Source organism: Aotus nancymaae, unplaced genomic scaffold (assembly GCF_030222135.1).
Source record: "Aotus nancymaae isolate 86718 unplaced genomic scaffold, 86718_ANA_hifiasm-v0.15.2.pri h1tg000011l, whole genome shotgun sequence".
Classification (NCBI taxonomy): Eukaryota; Metazoa; Chordata; class Mammalia; order Primates; family Aotidae; genus Aotus; species Aotus nancymaae.
Genome location: NW_026988422.1, coordinates 76892628 through 76918724, shown reverse-complemented (window position 1 = coordinate 76918724; position 26097 = coordinate 76892628). Strand labels below are relative to the sequence as shown.

The window sequence follows — 26097 nt, the reverse complement described above, 5'->3', positions numbered from 1 at the left end:
ATTGAAGGATGAAGACTGAAAGACCACAAGATGGCGCCTCCCATCCGGAAAGGTTCATCAGGGTTTGGCCCAAACACTAAGCCCACATTGAAAACATCCATAGTTTAACCAATCTCCCCAATTTCCCAGAGACTAAGCCCTAAACTGGTAGACAAGATATTCTTCAGGAAGGATCTGAATGGTACAAGAACTTAAAGAACCTAGTTCTCGAGTTCCGTCAGTAGCCAAACTAGATTTTTGGAACTTTCAACAATAACAAACCGTGGAACACTGACTAGAATTTATCCTTTTGAGATATTTCCAGAGCAGTCCTACCTCTACTAACCTCACAAACGGTCATCAGACACTTGGCTTTCTCCAAGGACTAGATTAAATGATGTCAATTTAAAATCTAGTCAGTCATGACTTGCACTAAAAACTAAAAATATACACCCTGGTTCCTCATGTCTCATCTGAAATCAGTCTGCAATTGTACTCTAGCTAGAGTTGCATTCTACTGCCTCCTTTTAGAGAAAGGTAGCAATAGAGAAAGTGTTGATAGTGGAGATAACATACACCTATGCAACAGAAATGTTTCATTTCCTTTGCCTTGAGTCACTTTGTATTGAATTAAAAGGCTAGGAAAACACACTTCAGCAAACTTAACCTCCATTGAAACTCTATGAGTGCAAAGTTCAGAAGCAAACTAGAAACCTACAAAGAATGGCTCCACTGCATGCCAACCAAGACTTACTTTATAGCCAAAAAACAAGATGCTTCTAACACATAAGAAAGGCTTACAAAGGCTCCTTAATCAAACAACAGAAAATATTTTACAAAATATCATTTCTTATGATATAGGCTTTGGAAGCATATCAATTATTCCTCTTGAATGCTCAATTTCAGAGTCAATGCAGCAACATTCATGGAAGGTTGGAAAATGAAGAAAGTTGTGATTTTTTTGACTCCACAATGATATGTGGGAACACTCCTCTATCTCCTAAGAAAACATTGTCCAGAAATCTATTAGGTATTGCAGCTAGGTTTGGGATGGAATTTAGATATATACCTTTTTCTTTTTCGCTGTATCTGCTTATGTTACTGTTGTCACTGTACAAAGGTCCTGCCGTGGCATGGGGCTTGCAGCTATGATACTGCGCATTGAGTGTATTGACTGTTATGTGAATCAGATGCAGCAGGATCTTGCTGATATCACAGTCTCGGTATGGATACTGCCCAATGAAACAAGGGAGAAAAAGGTAAATGGTTATTTTAAAGAGTGAGTTTTTCCACATGATCTTGCCAGATATTTTTTGCAGTATCTCTTGGGGATAAATATATATATGAGAGACAGAGAGATCGAGAGAGAGAGAGAGAGAGAGAGAGAGGTAAAAACAGATTCTGCTCATGGCCTTATTTATTTATTTATTCATTCATTCATTCATTCATTCATCCATTTAGAGACAAGGTCTTACTCTGTTGCCCACGTTGGAGTGCAGTGGCATGATCATGGCTCACTGCAGCCTCAATATACTGGGCTCAGGTGATCCTCCCATGTCAGCCTCCCAAGTAGGTGGGATCAGCTATGTCACCATACTTGGCTAATTTTTTGTAGAGAAATCACCACTAAAGAACTTAACCATGAACCTAACCATGTAACCAAACACCACTTGTTCCCCAAAACCCTACTGAAATAAAAGATATGTTCTATATGTTGCCCAGGCTGGGCTCAAACTCCTAGACTCAAGCAACCCACCCACCTTGGCCTCCCATAAGTGCTGGATTGCAGGAGTGAGCCACCACGCCCTCCCCCATGGCCTTACTTCTACAAGGGACCATATTCCTTTCCTACTGCACCAAACCACTGACAGCAATGCATGCCAGTTCATAGTTATAATTCCCTTCAAGGAAAGTATCTGGCATAAACATTTAGCGGATGAATACAATTTCAGGTATCTTTTTGTTTTCTGAAATAATAATTAATACTTAGATAAAATACGAGACTGAGTATAAACAGAGGTTCTTGATCAACAGCCTACCATTTATCATTCTTTGTTTTAAACATTTTTAGAGTATATATTGACAGGGCCTCCCGTTTCTATTCTCATTTCAATACCTCTTTGGTTCTTAACAGTAATCGCATATCTTGATCCTTCTTCTGAAGGTCAAACTTTTATCCTACAAAATTTTCAGCTAAAGACTCAGGTGTTCTCCTAATGCTGTACTCTCTAAGAGAACCACTGCATCCAAAACAGCAGTGACCACCCAACTCACCTTGTAAAGGATGACAAGCAAAGCCTTCAACCACATCTGCCGGATGTGAGGCTTTAGGGACCAGAGGGAGCAACGAGGCGGCTGTTGGAAATAATGCCGGAGTTGAGGACAAGAGCAGTATTTGAGCACCTGAACCACTAAGGGGAGAAGGTGTTTTCCCAAGTTAATGTTATAGTCCATAACCTGAAATAGAAAAGATATTAATAACTGATGGAAAGCTACAAAGAACACTCAGAAGTCAAAAGGAAAAATTTGAGCCATCCCAGTGGTTAAAATTTTTAACAGGCAAAATATTTAACAGGCATCCCACAGAATATTAAAAGTAATGGCTAGTATGCACAAAGGAAATGTCCAACCTAACAAAAAAATTTTGAAACTTGTAAATGAAAGTAGTTTTAATCTAATTAATTATCTATTTATCCATTTCAGTACCTATTGAAAATAAATTTTATTTATTCAACTATTAACCAGAGTTAAACTAGACAATGACGAAACCTAGTATTGGTAACCACCTGCGGAAATGGGCATTCCTGGACAACAGGCAATACTTGGTTCAATCTTTGAACTGAGTATTATTCCAACCAAACTTGGTACAATCTTTTGGGAAAGCAATTTAGCAATATGTATTCAGAAATAAGAAAAAGCACATTCCAGGTGCAGTGGCTCACGCCTGCCATCCCAGCACTTTGAGAGGCTGAGGCAGATAGATCGCTTGAGCCCCAGAGTATGAGACCAGCCCGGGCAACATGGCGAAACTCTGTCTCTACCTAAAATACAATAAATTATCTGGGTGTTGTTGTGCACACCTATAGTCCTAGCTACTCAGGAGGCTGAGCTGAGAAGATCCTCTGAGCCTGGGAGGTCAAGGTTGCAGTGAGCCATGATCACATCACTGCACTCCAGCCTGGGCTACCAGAGAGAGACCCTGTCTCAAAAAAAACAAAGAAAAAAAGCATACAGCCATTAAATATATCCCAGGAAATAATCAGACAAGTGTTCCAAATGCAGGTATAAAGAAATTTAACATGGCTTTGTTTATAGTCACCCCAAACTGAAAACAACCTCCATATTCAACAATATGGGATGAGATAAATAAAATACTGTTTGTATAACTACAGAATACTATGTAGCCATTAAAAAGAATGATACAAATGTATTTACATGATATAAACTTCATAATAAATCTTAGGTTTAAAAAGGTTGCACCAAAATCTCAGAAATCACCACTAAAGAACTTAACCATGTAACCAAACACCACCTGTTCCCCAAAAACCTACTGAAATAAAAATATTTTTAAAAGGTTGCATATATATCAGTATGTATAATATGAACCTATCATTTAAAAAATGTGTAGACATACATATGTGAATATGAAATTATGTATAAATTTGGAGGGAGCAAAATATGCCAAAATGTTAGGAAGCTATTTTTGACATGGGTTTTCTGGAGTTATACAAACTCAATATAAAAATTTAATTTTTAATTTTTAGCTTGTATTTCTAAAGTGAACAGGCATAATGTGGATTCAGAGGGTAGGGGAAGAGGGAGGGAGGGTTTGGTATCTGAAACAGCGACAGCTAAGAATTAGCAGTGATCCATCCAGTTATCAGCGTCAGCAAGGGACAGCGACATGTATATTGCTCTCCCGTTGCTTATCTGTGCTCATTATAGTATAATTTACTTGAGCTAATTGACAATAACAACTATCATCTACTGAATTCCTACCATGAGACAAGCATTGATCAAGGTGTTTGCAATATGTTTTCTCTAATCTCTCAGAAAAGGAAATCTGTGTTACCAATAAGCAAGCAGAGTGCCTAAGCCCTAGCAGCTAATAACAGCAGCAGAGCTGAAATTCACATCCGCATCTCTCTAGCCCCAACTCCTACATCTTTGCAGATTGGTGCAGCTGTTCTGGAGAGTCAGATTTTAGCATTGACCAAATTAGGCGTACATTTGCCCCATGACACAGCAATTCTTCCGGATCCATCTCCCTAAGGAATTCTCACATTGGCTGATGTGAGATGTAAGGTGCATGTACAAGGATGCTTATTGCTGAACCGTTTGGGGTAGTGAGGCATTGGGAGCAATATGAGTGTCCATCACTAGGGATGGTATATGTCCACCATGGCATGCAATATAGCAGTTAGAAGTAGCAGACGCATATGAAAAGCCAATGATGACAGTGCGGCATGAAGGTAAGTTGCATGATTAACTCAACTCTCGCCACCTGAAGCCAAAAAAGGAAGAGGATTTTTTGTTTAAACTACACAAACAAAAAAATCCTATACTATCTCTCTTTTTTTTTTTTTTTTTCACATGGAGCCTCGCTCTGTCGCTCAGGCTGGAGTGCAATGGTGCGATCTTGGCTCACTGCACCCTCCGCCTGCCAGGTTCAAGTGATTCTCCTGCCTCAGCCTCCTGAGTAGCTGGGACTACAGGTGCCCACCACCATGCCTGGCTAATTTTGTGTATGTGTGTGTTTTTAGTAGAGATAGGGTTTCACCATATTGGTCAGGCTGGTCTTGAACTCCTAACCTTGTGATCCACCTACCTCGGCCTCCCAAAGTGCTGGGATCACAGGCATGAGCCACAGCACTTGGCCACTCCCTCATTGTTTAATGGGTAGAGTTTCAGTTTAGGATGATAAGAAAGTTTTGAGGATGGACGGTGGTGATGGTTGCACAGCAACATAAAAGTACTTAGTGCCACTGAACTGCACACAAAAATTGTTAAAATGGCAAATTTTATGTATATTTTACAAAAGAAAAGAAACCTCCCACACTCCCTTGATGATACCAGGCTACCAATTCTTTTTTTTTTTTTTTTACTGTGTATGAAAATATTTAATACAATGGCAATTTTAATAGATAAATGTAAATTTGAGTGTGTAATACCAAATGGAAAGTAGCTGAACCACACAGAGAAAAAAAGGTTTTACGTATCTCCAAACTTAGCTGTTTTAAATAAACAAAGTATTAGAACATGTGAATATTAGAAGCTTCTTCTAACTAGAAAGATTTAGTAAGATATAATTAAAATTAATATAAACTAAAATTACAATTTCTAAAATAGAATTAACAAACCAAATTTAAGTATTTTTAGAGATTGAAAAAAAATTAGCACATGATCTAGAAACCAAATATTCTAAAATGATTATGTAACTATCATATCAAGGTACATTTTTCATATGCTACAAATTTAGCATCTCTCTCTCTCTCTCTCTTGCGCACGTGCGCGCGCACACACACACACACACACACTCTGAGTCTCTCTCACTCTTCCTCAGCCAGGCTACCAATTCTTACTCATCTTCACATTCCCCTCCACATACTCCTGCATAATACCAAGCAATTTGTACAAAACTTTCCACGGAACCAATTTTGGCCACATGGAATGTAATGCCTTGCTTCTACTGAAAGTGTAAGGGTGTGACTTCCAAAAGCTGTTATTACACTTACTTGGGCAATTCCTGCAATGAATGCATTAAAGCAAGTTGACAGGCGCATTTTTTGAGGTGCAATCATGAAGCAACCTTCCTGTTGGTCATAGCCAAGTAAGACGTACAGGTGTCGCTTGACCGTGTTGAAGGCCTTGGCACTGCTGATGTCTGACTCAGCGCTGCTCTCGTCCTTGGCCATGAACTTCATGAGCACTGTAATCAGCTGGTGAACTGTCTGGTGGTCGATCCCAGCATCTTCTGGGAGCAGGTCCTTGATGGTGTTGTCATTCTCAGGAGATTGTTGTCCTGTCAGTACAAGAAAGGCTGTCAGTGGGTGGCTCCCTCACAAGTAAAGTGACACTAAAATCTCTCTTAGATATTGACATAGCACCCTTGTTTCCACTTGTACTAAACTTTCTGCTCCAGACAGACTTTAAGGAACTTAAAGGCACAATATGGCCTAGTAGGCAGAGACTTAATCCGGGGTAAAAGTTATTGTGTTCATCAACAACCAAGTAATTTGGAGGAATTAAGGGAATGGAAATGAAAATAGGGTGCTATTGAGGAATATTATCCTCAAACAGCAAGAGAAATGCCTAAATAAATTTTGCATTTAGCAAAATTTTGAATATCTTGGCAAAGTTTTATCCTCAGTAATAAAGTTTTTTCTTCCAGCTTTGTAAAATAAGCATGTAAGAATAACCACAACGTTATAGTCTAAAATCCACTGAGGCCAAAACCACTGGGTTATTTTGTTTAACTTATTGTCTCAATTCAGTTATGCTCATGAATCAGCTGGTACAAAAAAAGTTCTTTTCCAAATCATGAGATATTAACAATATGTACTCTTTAAATAAAATAGTCAAAATTACAAATAGCAAATTATAAGCCCTGCTGTATGTCATGAGAAACATACAAGGGAGGGAGAGGACACAAGCAGAAGGAGAGCGAAGCATGAACTTTTAAAAACAGAAAAACACCACATGAAGGTGAGCAGAAAGTTCACATGGAAAGAAAAAGAAAAAATACCTTAGCCCTTGCTTCCTCTTGACCTAGTAAATAATGGTATCTGAGCAGCTCCCTGACATTGACTCTCTCTGTTATTTTTCAAAGTCAGAAATTATCCTGCCTCCCTTTGTTTTTCTGCCCCTTCTTAGCAGGTTTTGGATTAGAGTTTTGGGAGAAGGAAGAGTGATATTTGCTCTTCTATATTTATGGTTTGGGGCTTATTTGAAATACTCTTGTCCTTTTTTTTGATAAGCAATATTAGAATTTCTAAATTGAAAACAAAGGTTTTGCCTAGTGGATTAGATCAGCACACTGACATTCTCATCTCTCATCCTGCAAGGAAACGTTCTACTAAATGATGACAAGCTTTGGTTGCAAACCATTATAAACCAAGCCTTGGTTACATCCATTATAATTATGGTATAAAGGATGCAACAAAGAGTTAGGTAGTAATTTATGCCTATTAACTCCTCAGTTCATTTGGCAAAATCTCAGCCTTCCAGGACACAGCCAAGAGAAGCGAGGCATAAGAAATGTTTCTGGGAATTGCAGAAATTTGCTGTCTGAAGCCCAAATACTTTTTCTCTGGGACAGTAGTATGAAGGTCAAATTCTGAATTTACCAGTTTAGACCTGCACATAAGGTAACAAGCATGGTTGTCAAGCTTCCCAGACAATCAGAAGAATGTTGGTCTGTTCAAAAGTGAACTGCTGAGAAGGGACAGTTGACAGTAAATGAAGAGGCAACAGAGGTGGCTTAGTGTGAGAGCCTCTAATACAGAGAAAAACATCTGACACATTTCAGTATGAATCCAGGACATTCACACTTTTCTGTCTCATAGAATCTGTTCATGAAGGAATAAATATGTATGATACACTTTAGAGAAACTTTTTCAAATAAACTTATTCAAATAAAACCTAAGGATTTGTTTATTACAGTGTTTCATCACATATGGGGTGATCAATACATTGTTAATATTATAATTACTTATTAGGCATGCATCAGGAAAAAAAACGATTTATGTGGAACACCCTATTTCAATGAGAGGCTGGAAATGTGAAACATCACTGTATGTCATTAAATTAAATGTTTGTAATATAGGATTTGACCAGATACAATACCTATGTAAATCCTTGTAAGGCAAAATAGAAAAAGATTACAGAACTATTTTTTCAGCATTGAAAAATAGTTTACTCGGGCTGGGCACAGTGGCTCACATCTGTAATCCCAGCACTTTGGGAGGCCAAGATGGGAGAATCACTTGAGCCCAGGAGTTTGACACAAGCCTGGACGACATGATGAGACCCGGTCTCTACAAAAAATACAAAAATTAGCTGGACATGGTGGTGCACACCCATAGTCCCAGCTACCTGGGAGGCTGAGGCAGGAGGATCACTTGAGTTTGGGAGGTTGAGGCTGCAGTGAGCTGTGATCATGCCACTCTACTCCAGCCTGAGCAACAAAGCAAGACTTTGTCTCAAAAAAAAAAAAAAAAAAAAGAAAGAAAAAGAAAAATGTTTACTCTTGATTTTTTTTCCACCAGAATATTACTTTACAACTAGAAGGACATTGTTGCTTTGGACAAGTTTGGGCCAAGAATATGACAGAGTTCCCCGCAGGGTTCAATGTTATTGTAGCAGCAAGTAATGGCTGTTACAATATAGCTTCAATCCTCAATTCCTTTTAGCTCTGCAGTGCAAGATTGAAGAGAACATGTATCACTCAGTACTGCTCAGCCACCTCATGTCCACACTGGCTCAATTCCAAAGTCCCAAAGTTAAAAGTTGGAACTGGAGAGCATTTGAGAGGAAGTTTGCTCCTTTGTTTTATAGTGCTGAGAATCTAGGGACCTCAATACAGAACAAAGGGCGCTCCTAGAAAGGCCCAACTAGGACCCTGTCCCTGTTTCCTTCCATCACAATTCAAGTCTAGAAAACAGACCATCAGACTTCAGCTTAGATATTTCAAAACTTTTCTTCTAATTGCAAGTGGGCATGTTTCTAAAAAATGTGTAACCTTGAGTTTTCCTATGACATCATATTTTCCTGATGACTGTCAATCCATACATGCCCATCTCACTGTAGATTCATTTTCACTGATCTTAAGTTTGCTGCTTTCCCTGAATAGCAAGTAATGAGTGATCTTTAACAAATGTACTGAAAAAAGAACTAATTTATAAAAAATTTTGCATAAAAAATTTTTATCTCTTTTTATGCTAATAATTTACCCCTCCAGTGTAGGCTTTACAAGTGTGCACTTTGTTTATTGCCTCTCTTTGAAATAGAGTAAGCTTGTGACTGCTGCACTCTTCAAAAAGAAAAGTTACCTTAATCCAATCCCTAAGAAAAATAAGCTGTAGATAAGCTGAAATATTCTCTATCAATAGAGACAATATTAATGTTTTAACCTAGAAAAGGTATGAAATTTCCATTTTAAAACTAAATGCCTACAAGTATTTTCTCTAAAGAAAACAAAATGCTTACTAGTTTTGAATTCTAGTCTGTGAAATTCCTATATCTGACCTAACCATAGAGATTTAACATGTTAAGGGGTCGGATTTTATATTTTCTATAAAGAGAAAATATAATTAGATTTATAATTATAATTATGGAGGCAGAGCTATTCCTACCATAATTTTAATGTGGACTGAGTCCATTACAGTCTGTCCACAGAGCTGTATAACTGATTGAAAATCCAAAGTGTAACACAACATTATTCATTCAGATCATTTGAAACCAGGCAAGATCAGGATCTGCTTTTCCAGACTTATCTCCCATTATTTCACCTGAAATGGTTGACATTCTTACAAGCTGGGCTACTCGTGGATCTCAGGAGGGAGCCAACATTTCTCCTTCTTTGCATCTTTTCTCATGGTGTTCTCTTCACCTTGTAAGGTGGTTCTCTACCTTCCCCCTATAATTTTGTGCTATCATCAACTGGTCCCCAAAAGCCATTCTTATTACATATACCCAATCTTCCAGCAATTGGATGTGATCCCTAAATTCTTTGAGTTTCTAAGGACAAGAAAGGAGGGAAGATAGGAGAGGATAAAAGAATGGAGGAAAATTTCCTTTTGCACTTCCTAATTCCCATGTGGCCAATAACAATTATGCAAGGGAGAACATTTTGTGTATTCATTTACCTTAATACTCCAATAAGAACAAAGGCTCCTTGAATGCAAATGCCGTATTTTATCCATTTTTATATCCCTCACAGGATAGGGGCCAATGTCTGACATATAGTAGATGCTTATGATACATAAATGTCTGTTGAAATGCACTAAATTCAAATAAATATGTCAGAACTTATATTCTATATAAGAGAAAAATTGATAAAGTCCCAGAACAGCAGGAATATGGGAACATTTTTCAATGTGAATTGGCTCACTGACCCCTCTGTCAAACCAACAAATGGCAAGCTTACTCTGCACTTGGTTGAGGGCAGCCAATGAGTAAGCACTATAAATGAGGTTGCATTCCATAGGCAGCTCTCACTACACTGCCTCGTTCATCTCCTTACCTCCTCACCTCAGTGTTCCATTGCGTGTGCACATGTCCACTGCTGGGGCAGTGGCATTGGCTAATTTCATATCCTCCTATGCTCCCCATCCCTGCCTTTTCTCCTTCCTATCTCACATCCTATCATCATGTGTTTATATGCAAGTGTGGCTGAAAAGCCACCTGTACACGAGAACTTCCCTGATGCCTCCAGCTGGTAGAAAGCTCCCATCTCTTTGCATTTGACATGACTCATCCTACATACTGTCACTTTCACTCAAGATGAGGATTTACTGATGTTTATACTTAATATCCCTTACTTGGCCATAGCAAATTAAGAGTATAAAAATTTCTGATGCATCTTTGTATTCTTCATATTTCCTAGTCCAGTAGGTATACAATAAATATTTGTTGAACAAGCATTTGTGGCACACATCTGTAATCCAAGCTACTTGGGAGGCTGAGGAGAGAGGATCCCTTGAGCCCAGAAGCTCAAGACCAGCCTGAGCAACATAGCGAGACCCCCATCACAAAAAAAAATTTGTAATGTTTGTTGAACAAAAATTGTCATTTCCCAAAAATATAACTTCAAACAAGAGTATTCCTTTAAAAACAACTGTACTCTGACTTATTGGATCTTAATGGTCAATTGGCATTTTGCAAGTTAGTGAAGAAGTGAATTGTAAACCATGTGTAGAAAGAAAGAAAGTGCCCAGAGAAAAGTTATTTGGAATTCTAGGCTGGGACAATAAGGAGACAGGAAAAGTCAAAGCAAGAGTGTTTTATTGGTCCTAACTAGAACTGGGCACCTTCTCTTATGGATACAAATGCAGGCCAAGAGATCTCCAGCTTTCCTTGCAGGCTGAAGCAGAACTTGGAGTATGCAAGTCCTATGAGGGATAGGGATAGCTCTGAACCAATCTAGGGTCCTAACTGGGAAGGTTCTTTGGTCTGGACACTCACAGTCTTAAGTTCCGTAGCAGGCCTAAAAAGTCCAGCCAACTCCATAACCAGATTGGTGTCCTCATGTCCCACAGGGCAGAAATGCCCTAAGACCAGTTCATCAAGAGGTGGTTATAGTACAAAGAAAGCAAGTCAAGTCCCTTGGATGCCAGCATCAGTTCTCTTCCTAACTAGCTAGTCATATGTGACCTTAAGAAATCACCTAAGCAGAATCGCTTAATCCCTCACTACATCAGTTTTCCTGTAAGTAAAGAGGTACTATGGTACTATATATAATATATATATATATGAAGGATTATCATTATTATAAACCTATTATTGTTTAATTATGCATTCCAGGCAAAGAGGAACATAATATAATTAAGCACCCTATGTTCACATAGGATTGATATCATTAGTTCAGTATTGTGCTTATATAATAGAACAACTGCTACATTCTATTCAATCAATCTTCATCAGTGTTCTAAATACATGAAGACAAAAAATTCCTGGTTCTTACAGCACCAGTGAAAGTAGTCCTTATGTCTAATCATACAAATTGTAGATTAGCATTAAAAAGATTGTTATCTCATCAATTAGGATGAAATGAAGGTGCTGAATTCCTACTGGCAGTTACATGCCTTGTTACAGAGCTCAGGACCTCTGGGCTTGTCACCAACAAGCTCGTTCTTTTGTGAGAATCTCAGTTTCTTCCTCTATAAAATGAGACTGTTAACACATTGCTAAGGTTTCAGCTATAAGATTCTATGAATTTTATTTATATGCACAAAGCCTTTGATTTGACTCATAAAAGTCACAAAGGAATGCAACTCTCTACAAACCTTGCAGAGTATACCTTTTAGAGAAAACAGAATTTTCTATTCCATTTGCTGTGAGTACCATGTAAAGGCTAAGATCAGAGAGTCATAAATTGTAAATCCGATGCCAAAAAGTTCAACCTACACAGCAATTTAATATAAGTCTTATTATACAAAGGGGCATCTGCTTTATTTCATGCCTCATCAATAAGAGGTCTGCACAGAGGCACTCATTACTTGGACCAAACAAAAGTATGTTAGTTAAGTAGTAAGTTCTTCAGTTTCCATTTAATGACTGTCTTAAACCATTCTGCATGATCTTATGATAATTCTGGCATGTCCTTGCTTCCAAGTTAGAAACAGTCAGGGTCTAGTAAAAATGGAACCCTATAGTAGTTTGAAACTGCCTTATAAGCTGAGCCAGCTATTTCCATATCTTAGCAAGTTTTGCTTATGATGGTGTCACGTAAATTACCTTTCCTGAAGTTTCAGCCTCATATTTAATCTAAACAATGCTGTTATCTGCCTCTTCTCCATCTGGCCACTTTTGGTGGAATAATTAGATGCCTGAAGGCATTTTTTAACTCAAGAAACACATGTATGTGGTTTTAACTCAAGAAACACAGAGATGTGAGGAGACTCTTTGAGTTGGATTGTTAAAGTGGATAATTATTATGAAAGGCTAGCTTTTCAGCTAAGCCTTAAGACAAAGAGGCAAGCTAGCGTAAAATAAATTTATGAAACTGCCTAAGTACAATCTCAAAAATTCCCCACTGAAGGGGAACTGCATGAATTTCATATTTCTAATGAAGCTTTGAATCAGAAGTTCTTACTTGTATTTTTTGTTTGAAAAAGGAACAGCAGAGTACACAAGCGATGTGTAAGGCAAGGTAGAGGGACTCTACCAAATGTCTGCTATTCTTTTTTTCTCATCAATTTTCAAAGAGAAAGGACACTTTGGCCACCCTCTGCTGTCTGCATGCATGATCTCTGGGATTTTCTCTCTCCTCTCCCACTCCTGACACCCTTTCTTTCGAATGTCCTTTTTATAATACAAAATGCACATGATAAATGTTCCTTCTGAGACCGTCTGTACCATCCTGAAAGTTTATCTTAAAACCAGTAGTCTTAGATGAAAACTCAAATGTTCTATAGCATGGGTAGTAGTTACCAAGTTTGTTTCTAACTAATAAGCAGGTATTGAGAACCTTCACAATCTTCCCAGTGAGTTCCAGCACCATTTGTGTGGAATTTCCTTGCCAATGCCCTTTCAACTCTTAGGCTACTTCATGATAAATTGTAATATATTACGGAACATCAAATGATCATTAAACTGTATCATGCTGAATATGATTCTATGGTCCTCCAAACAGTGGAAATTCTCCGTTCTCTGAGAAACAGAAATGCATGTAGAGTTGCAAAGAATCAGGAATGGCTAAGGGGATGAGCAGATGATGGTGGTTCAAATGTATAACCTTTTAAAATGTAAATGAAATGTATGGTTTTCCTATAGCAGATTATATGAACAAAATATTTCTATGTGTAAAGACACATACAAATATAAATACTATGTATAGCTCTAGTCATAGTGGCTCTCTGGGGAAAGGTACATACTCAGGTGATAGGATGCTTCTTACTGGACCAAAAGTTAATGGGATCAAAAGCCATCTGTTAATATCAAAATGGAAAGAATTGCCATATCAGGTGCTCAAACACTTGAACATCTGGGGTAAGACCCTTTTGAGCTTGCAAATCCTAAGTACATCACTCTGGTCCAGTTAGAGACACTGCATTCTCTACCTTGTCCACCTGTGATAGACACTTTCACACGGCCCTTCAACGTCAGAAGTACCCACCTGGCGTCTGTTCAGGTGTCCCACCGAGAGCTGGAGCAGACTGCTCATGCCTGGTCAACCTCATAGCTTAAAAATCAACAACAACTCTATTTAAATAAGCATTACAGACAACTGGAGCCTAGAAAATATACTCAGTGCTAACCATATTGGATAGTAGGGGCAGGTTTCATTTTTCCATTTGTAATTAACATCACATAAAAGTTGTTTATGCAACAAAAAAGTTTTGCAGTTTTTATTTGAATTGTAAGAACATCCTTCAATGTTACTTCATCTTCAAAACTGTCATGTGAATTAATGAACAAGAAATAACAATAAATAAACTTTATATTCCAAACTGATCAGTTAAGCTATAAATAGAGCTGGGAAACTCATATAAATTTTTTTATTTTTTTAATGTAGGTATTGGTTTCTAGGATTTAAACAGTTTCACCCAGGGCCTAGCACTATCACTGATTATTCTTAAATGACCATCTATGATTATCTTTGCTCCCTGAAAAACTGGGTTATTGACTGCTTAAAGGGATTTCATTCATATTTAACTCTCCCAAAGTTTAAAAGAACACATTTCCATAGCTTGTCATAAAATAGAGAAAATGTAATGAATAAAATCAAATCATATTTATGATTAAAAATGATTATGTTCTATAAGGCTGTCTTCTAATGAATGAAAAACAAACCTTTCAACTTCTGACGGGATAAGAAATACGTTTTGGGTCATCATTTTATTAACTTCACAGTGATTATTTAAAGATTAAATCATTTAATAAATTTTACAAGTTAGTAATATATTTAAACATATTCATTCACTAGTATGGTGATTTAGTGATGAATTTTTAACTATTTGTCCTTCATGAGTCATTACTAATCGTTAGAGTTTATTTGTTATTTGGTAATTTAAGGAAAATTTTATTCCCTTTAAAACTGTACTATAAAGAAAGACCTTTTATAGAACACATATATATGATCTTTTAAAAAAATTGGCAATGAAGCTTATTTTTGTTTATAAATTATCTGGTGAAGATGCACAGAAATTCAGCTTCTCAGCTTGATTTCTCTATTTCAAAAGCAACCATTATTATTGGTTTGTCTGGGGAGGGGGCTTCTGTGGCTGCTTCTCCCAAACATTATAAAATACATTCCAAATTTCAACTCTCCCTCTTTAGCCGCCATAGGTCTTGTTGTCTAAGTCTTATTCAGAAAGCTCTTAGGATACAAGATTGGTGGTGCAAACTTTGGTGTTCTAGGATTTAGGAATAAATGTTTCGTCTAAATTGCATGCCAAGCATCAACGCATTTGCTGCCTTTTACATTTCAAAAACGTCTACTGCTGGATCAGGGCTTTGCTACCCCAGCAAACTAGCAAAAGCAACCCTAGATATTTATACCCCTGGGGTGATTCTCTAGGGAATCTGAAAGCCGAACTTATTGAACAAACTCAGTTTGCTAAACATGCTATACTCTCTGTGAACATTCAACAAGACAGGTCAGCCTCAGAAAGACATTAAACAGATTTAATGGGACAATGGAAGAAGATACTCAACGAATTTTGGAGGTCAGGGTCTCAGGGAGGGAGAGTGCCCTCTTGGATTCCACTGGCCCTTTCACGCTGTCCCTCAGGGAACGTACACTCTTCTGGCGGTTTCTTGCAAAGCGAGCTCTCTTGATCTTCCACAAGGCTGCATCGCTGAGGTTAGCAACATTGGTTCTCACAGCAGTGATGGCTTTGCAAAAGGAATTAAAGAGACTATAATTCTCCTTTACTGGCTATGTAATCCACCTAGTCTATAACAATTCATCTGTGTAGAGTTTCAATATTAAAATACGTTTTTCACGGCTATACATCTCCCTTTATGATGAGTCTTACATAAAAAAATGACTATTGCCTATCATGAGTTTTTTTTCTGCTTAGACCATAAGATTAAATTATCTAATTTTGTTATCATTGGATAGTTGAGTGATGAAAGTCTTTTCTCCACCTATTCAGAGCTGTAGGTAACTGATTAATAACTAAGCAAGAGGCCAGGTGTGGTGGCTCATGCCTGTAATCCCAGCATTTTGGGAGGCCATGGTGGGAGGATCCCTTGAGGCCAGGAGTTTGAGACCAGCCTGGGCAATATAGTAAGACCCCCATCTCTACAAAAAAAGAAAAATTAGCCAGGTATAGTGGCTCACACCCATAGTCTCAGCTACTCAGGAAGATGAGCTGGGAGGACTGTTTAAGCCCAGGAGTTGGAGGCTGCAGTGAGCTATAATGACACCACTACATACCAGCCTGGGCAACAGATTCAATGCAATTCCCATCAAAGTACCATCATTATTATTCACAGAGATAGAAAAACAATAAAATTCATATGGAACCAAAAAAGAGCCTACATAGCCAAAGCAAGACTGAGCAAAAAGAACTAATCTGGAGGCATCACATTACTGGAGTTAAACTATACTACAAGGTTATAGTTACCAAAACAGCATGGTACTGGTATTAAAATAGGCTTGTAGACCAATGGAACAGAATAGAGAACTCAGAAACAAAGCCAAATACTTACAAACAACTGATCTTCAACAAAGCAAATAAAAACATAAAGTAGGGAAAGGACACCCTATTCAACAAATGATGCTGGGATAATTGGCAAGCCACATCTAGAAGAATGAAACTGAATATTCATCTCTCACCTTATACAAAAATCAACTCAAGATGGATCAAAGACTTAAATCTAAGATCTGAAAGCATAAAAACTCTAGAAGACAACATTGGAAAAACTCTTCTAGACATTGGCTTAGGCAAAGAGTTCATGACCAAGAACACAAAAGCAAATGCAACAAAAATAAAAATAAACAGATAGGACCTAATTAAACTAAAAAGCTTCTGCACAGCAAAAGAAATAATCCGCAGAGTAAACAGACAACACACTGAATGGGGAAAAATATTTGTAAACTATGCATCTGACAAAGGACTAATATCCAGAATCTATAAGGAACTCAAATCAGCAAGGAAAAAAATAAATAATCCCATCAAAAAGTAGGCAAAGGACATGAATAGACAATTCTCAAAAGAAGATATACAAATGACCAACAAACACATGAAAAAATACTCAACATCACTAATGATCAGGGAAATGCAAATTAAAATCACAATGAGATACCACCTTACTCCTGCAAGAATGGCCATAATTTAAAAATCTAAAAATAATAGATGTTGGCGGAGATAGTGGTAAAAAGGAAACACTTTTACACTGTTGATAGGAATGTAAATTGGTACAATCACTATGGAAAACGGTATGGAGATTCCTTAAGGAACTAAAAGTAGATCTACCTTTTGATCTAGCAATCCCATTACTGGTTATCTACCCAGAGGGAAAGAAGTCATTACAGGAAAAAGACACTTGCACATGCATGTTTATAGCAGCACAATTCACAGTTGCAAAAAATATGGAACGACCCTAAATGCCCATTAACCAACAAGTGGATAAAGAAAATGTATACATACACACACACCGTGGAATACTACTTGGCCATTTAAAAGAATGAAATAATGGCATTCACAGCAATCTGGATGGAGTTGGAGACTATTATTCTAAGTGAAATAATGCAGAAATGGAAAACCAAGTATCATATGTTCTCACTTATAAGTGAGAGCTAAGCTATCCGGATGCAAAGGCATAAAAATGACACAACGGAATTTGGGGACTAGGCGGGGAAGGGTGGGAGGAGAGTGAGGGATAAAAGACTACACATTGGGTACAATGTACAATGCTCAGATGACGGGTGCGCCAAGATCTCAGACATTACCAGCAAAGAACTTATCCGTGTAACCAAAAACCACCTATGTTCCAAAAACTATTGAAATTTAGAAAGCAGCAAGAGTGAGTTTGCAAGGTGCAAATATGCTTCCAAAAATTCCTCACAAACGTTATAAACATAATGACTGAATCATATTTAGGGAATACAGAGTCATATATTTATCATTGGTCAAGGAAATGAGAATTTTGATTTTGGAATGGCAGGATATACTTAAATCTACAGGTTACTACAGTAGCTATTCAATAAGCATTTAATGAATTGAGTGTATGAGGTCAAGGTATCCTCTGTAGAGGAATTAAATGGCATGCCAATATCTTTTCTTTATCTAAGCAAGCACAATGGAAACTGTGACGGTTTTTATTTTACTTACTTGTAGGAAAAGGAAATTCCTTGTTACAATCCAAATGTAGCTGGGCTTCCAAAGAAAGCGTCTCAAATCTATTGACAAAGAACTCCCAACTCAAAGCAGGAATATCCTGCTTAAGAAAATGCAAGAGTAAAAGCTTGCTCAGAATTGTGGGTCTGTCTTTAACCACAGTATCAAACTGGAAGTCAAGACAAAGGCACAGACCCTGGGGAAAGGGAGATTAAAAAAAAAAAAGTCAGATATAAACATCTAAGTTACTTTAAAGCCAACGTACTAAGCAAAGTCAATTAAACAAGGCAGCCTACTCAATTCAAACTTATAATGTAGAATGATCCCATTGGAATCTTTTTTGATTGAAAGTTTTGGTAGTAAAGAAAAATGTAGAAGAGGGGGTTGGGCACAGTTGTTCACGCCTGTAATCCCAGCACTTTGGGAGGCCAAGGTGGGTGGATCACAAGGTCAGGAGTTCAAGACCAGACTAGCCAATATGGTGAAACCCCGTCTCTACTAAAAAATACAAAAATTAGCTGGGCATGGTGGCTCATGCCTGTAATCCTAGCTACTTGGGAGGCTGAGGTAGGAGAATTGCTTGAACCAGGACCTGGGAGGCGGAGGTTGCAGTGAGCCAAGATCACGCCACTGCACTCCAGCCTGGGCTACAAAGCAAGACTCCATCTCAAAAAAAAGAAAAAGAGAAATGTAGAAGAGGAATTTCTCTTCACTGTGGAATATCTCTTGAATTTGGAATCAGAAATCTGAACTAAATGCATGCTATTTATTTTCTAATGCATTGAATAATAACCACTTAATCCAAATACCCTCAAGTCAAGTGCATCTGGTTTTTTTGTTGTTGTTGTTGTTTTGTTTTGTGGGGGAGGGGGTTGAGATGGAGTCTTGCTCTGTCACCCAGGCTGGAGTGCAGTGGCACAATCTCAGCTCACTGCAACGTCTGCCTCCTGCGTCCAAGTGATTCTCCTGCCTCAGCCTCCCGAGTAGCTGGGACTACAAGTATGTGCCACCACACCCAGCTAATTTTTTGCATTTTTAGTAGAGACAGGGTTTCACCGTGTTAGCCAGATCATCTTGATCTCCTGACCTCATGATCTGCCTGCCTCAGCTTCCCAAAGTGCTGGGATTACAGACGTGAGCCACCATACCTGGCCACATCTGGTTTTAAGGTCTGTAGCTTTCATCAAGAGGAGCATACTTTCAAAGCTACATTTTAGAATACACAAAAAATGGTCTAGAAATCTGCTTTCAATCCAAAATTTCATGATTTGAAAAAAGTAAAGTTACCCAGTTTTCTTGGAATATGAGTGGAACATAGAATGTTAATCAAAGTTGGAATGGATTGAGAACCTGTTCCTCTAGTGTCTGAGTTTACCATTCCCCCTCTTTTTAACTGAATGAGACTTAAAAATTGCAATTCATCCAACCATCCCATTCATTAATTCAGCTGTCATCTAATAAGTGCCTCCTATGTTCCAGGCCCTAAGCAAGGGGTAGGACATAGAAGTACTTGGTAAGATTAACAGAGAATAATTATTTAGAAGACAACTGGAGATTTTACACACACACACACGAAAGAATATGCAGCGTAATCCTTCAATCTTTCAGTTCGTGCAAGTTTGCCCTTGTTTCTTGGGCTTGAAATGCAGGAAGAGGCTTACACTGGATTCAGAGACAGTGTATACACACATACACACACACGCGCGCACAGAGAAAGTTAAGAATGTGGACTTATTATGAATCATTCCTGAATCTTCTCTTCTGCTTACTAGCTATGAGACTCTGAAAAGGTGTCTTAACCTTTCTAATCCTCAGCATCTCTACCTGTAAAAAGAGAACCCGCAAAAGGTTGCTGTGAGGATTAAATGAGATAATGCACAACAGCACACTTTTAACACACTGCCCTGGAAACACAGTAGCTATCTGAGGAATGTTAGCTCTTTCTATTGTTAGTTTAATAATAACAACAAAATAATAAATCAGGTGCAACATGGAGAAACGGTAGATCAGAACTTTGGAGTTTCTAGTCTTAATTTTGTCACTAAATCACTTTGTGTCCTTTGATAAGTCACATTATCTCTCTGAGACTTGGTGTCTCTACTAAAAAATAAAGGTTCCAAACAAAATAAATATACAGCTCTCTCCGGGTCCCATATTTCTTGTCTCTTTGGCTATATTTTGTGATGTTTTGTTTTGATAGCATATTTATCTTCTTATGTTTTACTTTAATTAAAACCATAATTCAGATCAGGTGCAGTGGCTCAGGCCTGTAATCCCAGCACTTTGAGTGGCCGAAGCAGGTGAATCATTTGAGGCCAGGAGTTCGAGACCAGCATGGCCAACATAGCAAAACCCAGCAAAACCCCGTCTCTACTAAAAATACAAAAATGAGGCAGGCATGGTGGTGTAAGCCTGTAGTCTCAGCTATTCAGGAGGCTAAGGCACGAGAATCACTAACCCGGGAGGCGGAGGTTGCAGTGAGCTGAGATTGCACCACTGCACTCCAGCCTGGGAAAGAGAGTGAGGCTCCATCTCAAAACAAAACTACACAAAAAACTATAATTTATCTGATTTCTCTTAGCATCTAGCCTCTAACAACAGGGTCCTCTAGCCCAGGAGCTAGCTAAGTGGTATAAGATAAACCAACCTAGTTTTAAAATTTGCCATACACACCCACACAAGTTATGCAATAATTATATCTGTCCAAAGTTATATCAGCACATAAACAAAGACTGAAAATAAAGTATCAACAAATGGGCCAGGCACTACAGCTAATACCTATAATCCTAGCATTCTGGGACACCTAAGTGGGAGGATTGCTTGAGGCCAGGAGTTCAAGACCAGCCTGGGTAATATAGCAAGACCCTGTCTTTACAAAAAAACAGGTTAAAAATTAGGTGGGTATGGTGATGCATACCTGTAGTCCTAGCTAGTCAGGAGGCTGAGGAAGGAGGATCACTTGAGCCCAAGAGTTTCAGGCTACAGGGAGTTATGATCAGCCTGGGGCAACAGAGTAAGACTCTCTCTTTAAAAAAAATGGTATCAACAAATAACAACAAGGGGTCTTTTAGCAAGATGTGGTTCTGGTATATATCTTCCAATGAAAAAATCTCCATCATCATCATCAATATTATATGTGATGCTATGGTCTGAAAATGTGTGCAAGGCCCTCACCTCCAAATTCCTATTTTGAAACTAAATCACCAATATGACAGTATCAGGAGGTGGGGCTTTGAGAAATGATTAGGCCATGTGGGCAGGGCCCTAATGGGACTAGTGCCCTTATGAAAGAGGCCCTAGACACAGCAAAGGCCCCATCTATGAACTAGACAGCAGACCCTCATCAGACAACCTGCAAAATAAATTTCTGTTGTTTATAAACTACCCGGTTTATGGTATTTTGTTACAGCAGGTCAAAGATGTGTGACAACGCAACGACTTAGTAGTGCTGACACAGACCACCTTCGGAGCAGATAATACGCATCACATGTCACCTGCAACGCTGGCCTCTTTATGGTGTCAAGCAGGAGACCAGCTCTGGTAGCCACTGCGGGGTTGACATCCTCCACCGCTGTCAGGAAGCAGCAGAAGGCATGTGCCAGGGAGTACTTCAGCAGGTGGTTTTTGGTCACTGAGTGAATATCCAGAAATCTACAAATTACAGCCACTTTTTCCACTGCAATGTAAAAGAGAAAGCAAAATATATAAATACACACACATACACGCACACACACACGTATTTATTTAGCCAGTCTGAGAACTGAACTCACAGAGAAAAAGTTAACTCTGGGTCTCCCACATGGTTTATTTTAAATCCCAACAAGCAAGTCTAATGCCACCGTCTCTAGTGTTACATTTCATCTGTGCAGCACTGTTTCTACTCAGTGTAGAACTTTTTTTTCCCATGCAGACTTGATCTAATTCTGGGTTGTCTTTCATATTTTTTTCACATTTGTTTACCTTTCAGCTCTATTGCAAACGATTCCAAATGCCTCTATGTTCCTAACTGTGGCCATTCCATAGAAGCTCTGCGGATGACAGAGAGAGTCATCTCTGTCGATGGTACCCACCATTCCTAGCTCTGGGTTCTGGTCCCCTACTCTACTCTTAGTAGGTTATGAAGTGAAATGGCAGACCAAATCGACATTTCCTGGGGCTGTAGAAGCCAGGTGTTTCTTCCATGCTGTAAATATACCCTTACTTGATAGATTCCTAATTATTCTGCAAATGAATGTTGAACAATTCCAGCCACTCTTAAAGCATGGCTTTATAAAAAATTACAATAGCGGACAGGCATAGTGGCTCATACCTGTAATACCAGCATTTTGGGAGGCCAAGGCAAGCAGATCACGAGGTCAAGAGATCGAGACCAGCCTGGCCAACATGGGGAAACCCCATCTCTACTAAAAATACAAAAATTAGCAGGGCATGGTGGCATGCACCTGTAATCCCAGCTACTCGGGAGGCTGAGGCAGGAAAATCGCTTGAACCTGGGAGGCAGAGGTTGCAGTGAGCTGAGGTCACGCCACTGCACTCCAGACTGGGCACAGAGCAAGACTCGCCTCAAAAAAACAACAAAAAAAGTTACAATACTAGTAAAGCAATATAGTGCAGTGCCAATTAAGACGTTTCAATACTTTGCTTAAGCTGTTCCAGCAGCCTAGAATATTCTTTTGTTTGTTTTGTTTTGTTTTGTTTTTTGAGACAGAGTCTCGCTCTGTTGCCTAGGCTGAAGTGCAGTGGCATGATTTCAGCTCACTACAACCTCCACCTCCCGGGTTCAAGCAATTCTCATGCCTCAGCCTTCCGAGTAGCTGGGACTACAGACAGGTGCCACCGTGCCCAGCTAACTTTAGTATTTTTAGCAGAGACAGTGTTTCACTATGTTGGTCAGGCTGGTCTCAAACTCCTGACCTCAAGTGATCTGCCCACCTTGGCATCCCAAAGTGCTGGTATTAAGGCATGAGCCACCGCGCCTGGCCTACGATATTCTTCCTATTGACACTCTACCATCCTTAGACAATCTCTCTGAAATTCTGTTTTGTAAAGTCTTCTCTGATCTCTTAGAGTGACCTTTCCATCCCATGAACTCCTGTAAAAATACTGCTCATTTGCATACCATTAATTTACATATACCATTTGTGTGCTCAGAATATGAGCTATCTATGAACACAGTATGTGCTCATTATATGAAATATTTTCTTTTGTGGTCTTGATTATATTTATGCCTTTTATAATTTGTCAACCTCTTACATGCTTATGTTTGGTCTCATCAATTAAACTGGAAGCCTCCTGACGATAGCACTCTGCTCTTGTACTTCCTTCTATTGTTCCCATAGTACCTAGCACATATCTAATTTATTCAATAAATTCACTTATTCGCTTATTTTAAAATATATATATTAAGCACACATAAGTATATTACTAAGGAACTATCTTAGGCACTGGGAAGGAGATAGAAGTGGAAAGATGAATCATTCATAACTCTTGACTTAAAAGTTAAATTGACTAAAATAGATGACATGTACAACTATAACTGAAATGTAACTTTAAAAAAGCTTGAAATGCCTCTAGTGTGATATAAATAAAATGCTATGGGAGATCAGGGGATACAGAAACCACTCTCCACAGCAGGGACCTAGCAGGTGAACCTCAATGGAGGCATCTGAAGGTGGATCAAGTGGAGGTGGTATTTGTGTAGGGCCCTAAAGGAAAGAGGATGAAAGGTGGAGAGCCTAGAATGGCCAGCGCATGGATGAGGGGAGGCAGGAAGCAGTGAGAACACAGCCACGGTGTGTGTAGAAAGAAGAGTAGGAAATGAGGCTGTCTGCACTTGCAGTCAGACTATTTGAATGGCAGTTTAAGGAGTCTGAACTTTATTCTCTAGGCATTGAGAAAAACCCATTAAAATATCTTGAGTAGAAAAGTAACATGACCTTGGCCAGGTGCGGTGGCTCATGTCTGTAATCTCAGCACTTTAGGAGGTTGAGGCAGGAGGATCATCTGAGGTCAGGAGTTCAAGACCAGCCTGGCCAACATGATGAAACCCCATCTCTACTAAAAATACAACAATTAGCCAGGTGTGGTGGCGCGCACCTATAGTCCCAGCTGTTCTGGAGGCTGAGGCAAGAGAATCGCTTGAACCTGGAAGGCAGAGGTTGCAGTGAGCTGAGATTGTGCCACTGCATTCCAGCCTGGGCAGCTGAGCGAGACTTCATCTCAAAAAAAAAAAAAAACTTAACAAGAAAGAAAAGTGACCACGCGCGGTGGCTCACGCCTGTAATCCCAGCACTTTGGGAGGCCAAGGCGGGTGGATCACGAGGTCAAGAGATTGAGACCATTCTGGTCAACATGGTGAAACCCCGTCACTACTAAAAATACAAAAAAATTAGCTGGGCATGGTGGCGCGTGCCTGTAATCCCAGCTACTCAGGAGGCTGAGGCAGGAGAATTGCCTGAACCCAGGAGGCGGAGGTTGCGGTGAGCCGAGATCGCGCCATTGCACTCCAGCCTGGGTAACAAGAGTGAAACTCCGTCTCAAGAAAAAAAAAGAAAGAAAAGTAACATAACCAGAGCCATGATTCAGAAGATTAATCCTTACCCCCACAACATGATGTGCTATCATATAAATAATCTAACCCCTGAGACTCCTGTGGGCATTAAAAAAACAAGAACATTTTGAAGTGGCCACATATTAAGGAACTGAACTAAAGGTATAACAGTTACCTTACTGATGGAACTTCCATTTCTGTGCCAAACTTTTGAGACACCAACATACAGAACTGTTCTGAGAAGCCGCACTATGGCATGCTGACCCTGCCCGCCACTCTGAGAATGGAACTACTAGCAGATTGGGGTGACAGTGGGCCAGCAGATGTGAGGCTAACAGGACCTTCTAGGTTCCTTCCTTACCACATTACTCAGCATTTGCCGTTCTATTTACTAGGAAATTATACTCGAGTTGTACCAGACTTGGTCCCTGATCCTTCTGTGGCAAGGGTATCAGCAGAGATTCTCAAACCTCTTGTTAAAAATCTCCATTTCTGGCCCAGCACAGTGGCTCATGCCCATAATCCCAACCCTTTGGGAGGCCAAGATGAGTAGATCACCTGAGGTCAGGAGTTGGCCCGGCCAACATGGTGAAACCTTGTCTCTACTAAAAAATACAAAAATTAGCCTGCCATAGTAGCATGCACCTGTAGTCCCAACTACTCGGGAGGCTGAGGCATGAGAATCACTTGAACTCAGGAGGCTGAAGTTGCAGTGAGCTGAGACTGTGCAACTGCACTCCAGCCTGGGCAACAAAGCAAGACTCTTGCTCAAAAAAAAAAAAAAAAAAAAAAATCTCAGTTTCTGGTGTCACCCCCACCTCCCACTGAGATTTTCATTCAGTAGATCTAGGATGTAGCCTAATAATGTGCATTTTAACAAACATTCCCCATAACTCTGATGCAGGTAAACTAACAGGTTGACTGCATCCAAGCCAGTACCTGTTTGGGAGTAAACATGGGTGCAGTTAATTGTTACACTTGAGTAACAGGCATAAGCTGGGTCTGTCCTACGCAAAACTGGACAGGACCTCCCTCCCCCAAGGACCACTCTGCAAAATGCTGTTATTTTAGAGAGGAAGCCCAAAGCAGAACCCCCAAGGGACACCAACAAGCAGGAGAATGTCTTTTAAAAAGAAGAGACAAGAAAGGAGGTGCCAAAATAGGTCCCGTGACTAGACACCTGTGTACCATGTGACCCAGAATGAATTTTAAGGTAACACAGAGGTACCTGCTTCAAACCTCATCTTCCAGTCTTTGCTGTTGAAATTGCCGTTTATGATTGTCCAGAAGATGTCAGCACCATGAGGAAGTGACAGGGCATGGAGGAGAAGAGGGACTGCCAGTGAAGACAGCTGAGAGAACTCCGATTTGACGACCCTCCACAGGCTAGGGAATCAAGGAGAAGTGAAATGGTGACAGTCATCACAACCTTTCCGGAAAAAGGTCCTGTCCTCTTAATTTACAGCAAGCATAGTTACTAGGCAGGGGTAGGGGTCCTTTTGGTGAAATGACACTCATCCACGAGAGGATAATCCTCTGATAAACATCTCCTATGCT

At 39.4% G+C, this 26097-nt stretch overlaps 1 protein-coding gene across 15 annotated transcripts in view; it reads right to left on the bottom strand.

Moving 5' to 3' along the window:
* The window catches only part of UNC79 (unc-79 homolog, NALCN channel complex subunit), a 272118-nt gene that overhangs the window by 87871 nt on the left and 158150 nt on the right, over positions 1-26097 (bottom strand). For 11 of the 15 annotated variants that reach the window (XM_064375185.1, XM_064375187.1, XM_021675722.2 and 8 more), the window contains 8 exons: positions 25769-25926; positions 21485-21666; positions 17985-18186; positions 15358-15537; positions 13817-13882; positions 5715-6001; positions 2254-2436; positions 1049-1211 (listed from right to left, as the gene is read on the bottom strand). In XM_064375185.1, the coding sequence (XP_064231255.1) occupies positions 1049-1211; positions 2254-2436; positions 5715-6001; positions 13817-13882; positions 15358-15537; positions 17985-18186; positions 21485-21666; positions 25769-25926 (1421 nt within the window). The remainder of the gene's footprint in view (positions 1-1048; positions 1212-2253; positions 2437-5714; positions 6002-13816; positions 13883-15357; positions 15538-17984; positions 18187-21484; positions 21667-25768; positions 25927-26097) is intronic. The other 4 variants (XM_021675723.2, XM_012453156.3, XM_012453161.2 and 1 more) reach the window with 1 other exon arrangement.